This window comes from Ruditapes philippinarum, unplaced genomic scaffold, assembly GCF_026571515.1.
Source record: "Ruditapes philippinarum isolate M1 unplaced genomic scaffold, ASM2657151v2 ctg8300_1_1_1_1, whole genome shotgun sequence".
NCBI lineage: Eukaryota > Metazoa > Mollusca > Bivalvia > Venerida > Veneridae > Ruditapes > Ruditapes philippinarum.
In genome coordinates this window covers 21,137-27,649 of record NW_026860984.1, presented here as the reverse complement: position 1 = coordinate 27,649, position 6,513 = coordinate 21,137, and the positions used below count along the sequence as shown (strand labels likewise).

Sequence of the window (6,513 nt, the reverse complement as noted above, 5' to 3'; positions counted from 1 at the left end):
TTATTATTGACATGTTTTTAAGCATAAAATAAAAAGAAAATTTGTTTGTTTGTTATCCTCTATATAAATCAGAATTATTTTACTTCATGACGCTAAAATATTGACTGTGACGTCATAATTATGTTAACGTCATTGTTTGACGTCGTCGTTACCAGTAACGTACAAACGGATAACAGAGGAAGACACGAAAATGAGCTATATTTGGGAGCAAAGAAATAGATTGACAGAACTTCAGTATGTGCCGGGGTTAGGGCCTGTTATGCTTACGTTAATACATGACAGGGTAGGTGTAATTTCTTATGTTTTACAATTCTATTTAAGTTTTGTTTGTATTAAAATTTACCAAATAATGTACATTATAAATGATTTCAATGATAAAGATAATCAAAACCATTATCAATCTTTAGCTGGTAGAAAATTTTGTTTACGCTAAAAAAACACGAAGAAAATTCGTCAGGTGTTATAAAAAATATTCACGAAGAGCCGATCTAAATTGGTGCTATAATTAGCATTTTCCGTATTAGACAAAACTATAAATTAAATGTTTTTGATGAGACAAACAATTTTGGAAATGAAAGATCACTAGATTTTAAGTTAAAACATCGAGTTGAAAATCGTATATTCTCATTTTTATTAAATTCGTTTACGAACAATAATCGAAGGTACAACATTTTTCAAGCGCCCTATAGCTCCGGCTTATAATTAGTATATTTGTAAGTACAAGAAGTAATATATAAAAAATGATAATGATTTTTCATACTCCTTCTTTAATTTCAATTACAGGTATATATTTTACAAAATGGTATCTGGGTGGAAATTATGCCGTGGTTTTTTAACAGTCGAACTTCGTATGAGGACACTACACAGAATGCAGATATGAATGCTAGCCAGAGGAAAGAGGAAGAAAGAAAGAGAAAGGCTGATGAAAGAAAAGCAAGAAGGCGGCAGAAAAGAAAGAAAGCCGAAGAAAAGAAAGCGAGACAGTGGGAGGAAAGGAAAAGAGCCGTAGAAAACGAAGCAAGAGAGTGGCAGGAAAGAAAAATTGCCGAAGTAAAGAAAGCAATGAAGTCGTCGGAGGAATTGTATAGAGGGCTTGATGCAGCAATTAAGAAGGTTCAAGAAAGTCAACACAAAGACGAAGTGATGGATAAAGTGAAGGGGACAGATAAGCAGCGCACCAAGAATAATATGAACAAAGAGGTATTCATGCATTAAAACTTTCTGTATTATTTAATTAATTAATCATTATGTTATCAAGGATATTTTATCATTCAAGATGATTGTGAGCCAAAGTTAAAAGTCATTTTTTTTGGTTATTAGTATAAGAAATTGTCGGGTATAAACGCGTAAATCTCGTGCAGATTTAGAAAAAAATTGTTGTGCCCTTATTTAGCTTGGGAGAATTGGGTAACATTTTGTTTTGTCCTTGTTCGTCCGTCCGTCTAGCACGCTTGTTTACCATGTTGATCCGTCCACAAAGCAGTAGATTATTTAAGCATTCGTTTCTAGATGTTTTATTTTCTAAAATAAGAATTTTCTTTTTTTCCAGAATGACACAGGGTACGAGAGCGACAACGAGGAAAACTATTTTATTGCAAGGTTTTGTTTCCATTGATTTTTTTTCCAAATATTCTGAAGTATTTCAAGCATTCCTTTTTTTTAATCATTGTTTTTGATAAAAATGAAATAAATAACTATATATTATTATTTTACAGTTTCGTTTTTGTTTGGTTCATCATTTCCAATGACAGTTAATCAACTGAATGATTTAAATGAAAAGAAAATATCGTTGGAAGATGTGCATAAAATGATACAAAAAAAAATTAAGACAAGGAACATCGCAATGCGATGCAACCAGGTTTTCAGCAAAATATTTCACAGAAGCTTTGTCATGAAGGGGCATTTGTTTTTAATTGAACTTTAAGGAGGAATTATGGCTTTTTTAATATTCCTCAAACAAAAATGATTGAGAAATTTTATGTTGTCTATTCGCCTTTTTTTCCCAAATATTTTAGAAAGGTAGACAGTACTTTATTTTTGCTTAATTTTTGCATTTTTGCGTCTCTTGTCATTTTCTTTTGTCAACAATATTGGCGTGTGGTGTTTTGTGCGATATCAAGAAAAGTATGTTCACAATTTAAAAAAAATACTTGAATGATGTCTTGGAAGAAACATGGGAATTTAGTGAGCGCCAGGGCACTTGATGACAAAGCTTCTGTGAAAGTTTGGTCAAAATCCATTGAGAAATGTAGGAGAGGTTGCGCACTGTAGAAATTGTTCACTATATATTCTGTATAAGGAAAAAAATATACAAAGGGCCATAATTCGGTCAAATATTATCCAATCACAAAACCCGACAATATGTGCCAGGCACTTGATAACAAAGCTTCTAAGAAAGTTTGGTCAAAATCCGTTGAGAAATGTAGGAGGAGTTGAGCACAGAAGAAATTGTTCTCTATATATATTCTGTATAAGGAAAAAATATACAAAGGGCCATAATTCGGTCAAATATTATCCAATCACAAAACCCCGACAATATGTGCCAGGCACTTGATAACAAAGCTTCTAAGAAAGTTTGGTCAAAATCCGTTGAGAAATGTAGGAGGAGTTGCGCCACAGAAGAAATTGTTCACTATATATTCTATATAAGGAAAAAAAACAATGGGCCATAATTAGGTCAAATATATACCAATTGCAAAACCCTGGCAATATGTGACAGGGCACTTGATGACAAAGCTTCTGAGAAAGTTTGGTCAAAAATCCGTTGAGAAATGTAGGAGGAGTTGCGCACAGAAGAAATTGTTCACTATATATTTTATATAAGGAAAAAAAACAAAGGGCCATAATTAGGTCAAATATTATCTAATCGCAAAACCCCGACAATATGCGCCAGGGCACTTGATGACAAAGCTTCTGTGAAAGTTTGGTCAAAATCCGTTGAGAAATGTAGGAGGAGTTGCGCACAGAAGAAATTGTTTACGCCCGCCCGCCCCCCGCCCGTCCGCCCGCCCATCCGCCCGCCGACATACCTCAATCTAATAACCAGTTTTTTCCTTCGGAAAACCTGGTTAAAAAAAACCCAAACCTTGATAGTGATAGCCAATGCAGAGATAAGTCATTTGGTCACATTGATATTCAATACCATGTGCTAGCAAAGAAAGGTATTTATTTTCAACACAAGTCCAGGCGACTCTTCGGTCATGTTGTTGAGGTTTATATGGAAATGCTACATGCTTAATATTAAAGCTCCAGTACATGTATAGTTTTCGACAAGTATTGTGTTTCATATAATTATAAGTCCAGGTAAATTAAGTGACCATCGTGGATGACCAGTTTATACCTATATGTATGATTTATTTAACATTTGCCTAAGACCACAAGGTAATGCTAAAAAGACCTACGTGGCCGAGTGGTTCAGGTCGCTGACGTCAAACCACTTGTCCTTCGCCACAGTTTAAATTCCACCTGGGACGCGAGGAAACTAGATAACGGAAAATTATATAATAATTATATAAAGTATATTTTAAAGTAACTTTCAGAAAAAAAATTATAACAAAGTCGACTACAGTCGCAGCTTTATGCTTAATTTCTTTCAAAAAATAATTTCAATGCGTTTTTCGTGCGAGGGTCAGTCCTTGATTTGTGTTTCACTCACAGTTTGATGTTTTTGATGTTACGTAATTTCAATATAATTTTTTGAATGTCGTTTGGTAGACACGCATCTCTGCGGCAACGCCAAAATGCCGGTTGCTTGGCAACGCATGTGGATGTCCCGCACCACCGAGTTCATCTAAATCACCGTTACAAATTCCTTTACAGATTTCATTTAGATTTGGAAACAAATCAAAGTCGTATAGCTCAAGTCCGGTGTAACTGTAGCAGGGTTCGTACAGACATCCAATGCCAAAATTCAAGGACTTTTTAAGCACTACTTAAGCACGTTTTCCCATTTTTGAAGCACATTTGTTGCAAATATACCGACACAATCTTCAACCTATGATGGATAGTTTGTTCACCATTTTTTGTTGAATACACATTTTCTGACATAGAAGAACAACTAAGGGTGCATCAAGTACAGATTAGTTTAAAACAACTGCAATTTGTCCACTTCCTGTTACCTTGAGTAAACATTTCATTGATTTTGATACTAAATTGGATCTTTTTTTTTGTTAACCGTTGATTTTTATCAAAACTACGTCATTCTGTGATTCAAACATTTTCAAGCACATTTTTAGCAAATTTAGGCAGTTTTTAAGCACTATTCAATTCAAGGACTTTTAAGCACTTTTTTACATTTTTGAAAGAGACTCAAATTTAAGCACTTTTTAAGACTGTACGAACCCTGTACAGTAAACAGGGTTAATGAATGACGTCAGCCGAGACATTATTCATCTTATGGCACGTGGCGTTGTCGTGCAAAGTAAGTGGCGTGTCATGAATCAGTTCTGAGGGATAGCGGGGTGTATGGACGAATAATTATCTCAAAACATTCAGAACAAGAATTTGTAACAGAGTTACCAACAGGGAAGTTTTATATGCAGGATAAAATTGTACTATTTCAAGATAGTGGTATGGATCTCAGGACTTTCAGTCCAAAATTATGATGAAGTCTAGATCTGCAAATGCAACAGAAATAAATGAAACACGAAATTAAACAAGAGGGCCATGATGGTCCTGAGGTCGCTCACCTGTATAAAGGCACCCGGAGCGGGGCCAGTTTAAACCCCAGGGCTTTTATTTGAACAAACTTAGAAGACACCCATTAGAAGATGTTTCACAATGTTAAGTTTTTACTACACACATATAATAAAAAACAATGATCTACTCCCCCCCCCCCCCGTCAGGGCCAATTTTAATCCAGGGGCTTTTATTTGAACAAACTTAGTAGACACCAATAAGAAGATGTTTCATGCTAAACATCTAAGCTCTAGCTCATTGGGTTTTTTAAAAGAAGATTTTTTTAAGTTTTTATACCCCCAAAAACGAAGTTTGGGGGGGGGGTATATAGGAGTCACCCGGTGGTCGGTCGGTCGGTCCAGACGTCCATTGCATTTTCCTTGTCCGGAGCATAACTTGAAGACTAATGGTTGGAATTCAATATAACTACATACAATGGTCAAGCACATTGAGAGGAAGTGCAGTGCACAAGAACCATAACTCTATCTTGACTAATTACAGAGTTATTGCCCTTTGTTACTTTTCCTTGTCCGGGGCATAACTTGAAAACTACTGGTTGGAATTCAAAACAAATTCATACAATTGTCAAACACAATAAGGGGAAGTGCAGTGCACAAGAACCAGAACTCTATCTAAAGTAATTACAGAGTTATTGCCCTTTGTTGCTTTTCCATTGCTTTTTTTTGTCCGTTGCATTTTCCTTGTCCGGAGCACAGGCAGGAGTATCGGACCTGGGATGAAAATATATGACCAGATTGATAATAAAACCTGTGTTCATCTTAAAAGTGTCAAAAACCAAAAAAAAAAAATTGTAAAAAATGACCCCCTTTAAAATATACTATAAGTTAAGAGAAGGCCGGAAACTCCAGATTCGAGCCTACGAGCAAGGGATTCATTTCCCGAGCCGTTGTGAAAACAATTGGCCAGACAATTAAGAAAGACTTTTATCACTATTTCACGTTTGTATTAAGCTTCCAAATGAGACCGACCCCAAGTCTCTAGCCCTTCCCGTTCATGAAATATCTATCAGGAAACGAGCGAATTCGTGCTAAAAATCGTTGGTAGACAGAATTGCGGCTAAACGATTCGGTACGTAAACATAGACTAATACATGTTTGTCAGCTGAGTACGGGTCAAAATCACTTGAATTTACTATATAATATTACTAAATACATTAAGTTGGACCACTCACACCCGTCAGTAGCATCTGATACACGTAAAATTCGAATTTCAAACCTTTCCACGGTATTTAGATTCCTTTCAACGCCATTGTCAATCAGCTGTTCGATATTTTGTAACGAGTCTTCTGATTGGCCAATAGCAACGAAACCGCAACGTTTCACACAAGGATGCATAATGGCGTAGAAAGCGATTGAAAGACCGTGTAAATGTAAATGTAAAGGGAAATGAATCCCTTGCTCGTAGGCTCGAATCTGGAGTTTCCGGCCTTCTCTTAACTTATAGTATATTTTAAGGTAAGATACCTGTAATGGGTATATTTAGGAACCTGATCAAGCTTATTATTTTATCAAAGTACTCTATTTAACTTATTCAATTGCAACTTTTCAAAGACATTTACCATCAAGTTTTCAAATTATAAGCATTTTTATGTGAATACCCCCTCCCACTAAATTGCCCCCAAAACAGTGGGGGTAGGGGTAAGGAATATATATGAAAAAAAAATTTTGCAGCTTTTACCTACAATGTAAGTGTTTATTATGTTTCAAGACATATATTATGATAACAAAATAACAATAAACTGTTCACAAAATGTATTGATTTCAGCCAATTGACTAAAACCTCATCCAAGATTTCTGAAACTTAAAAAAAACATAG

At 35.3% G+C, this 6,513-nt stretch overlaps 1 protein-coding gene across 1 annotated transcript; it reads left to right on the top strand.

Annotated features, from left to right (window-relative positions):
* On the top strand, window positions 1-1,707 carry LOC132714127 (uncharacterized). The gene is made up of 3 exons (XM_060696895.1): window positions 1-283; window positions 784-1,200; window positions 1,550-1,707. The coding sequence occupies exons 1-3, from the start codon at window positions 191-193 to the stop codon at window positions 1,613-1,615; spliced, it is 576 nt and encodes a 191-aa protein (XP_060552878.1). The 5' UTR covers window positions 1-190; the 3' UTR covers window positions 1,616-1,707.
* Window positions 1,708-6,513: the final 4,806 nt, after the last annotated feature.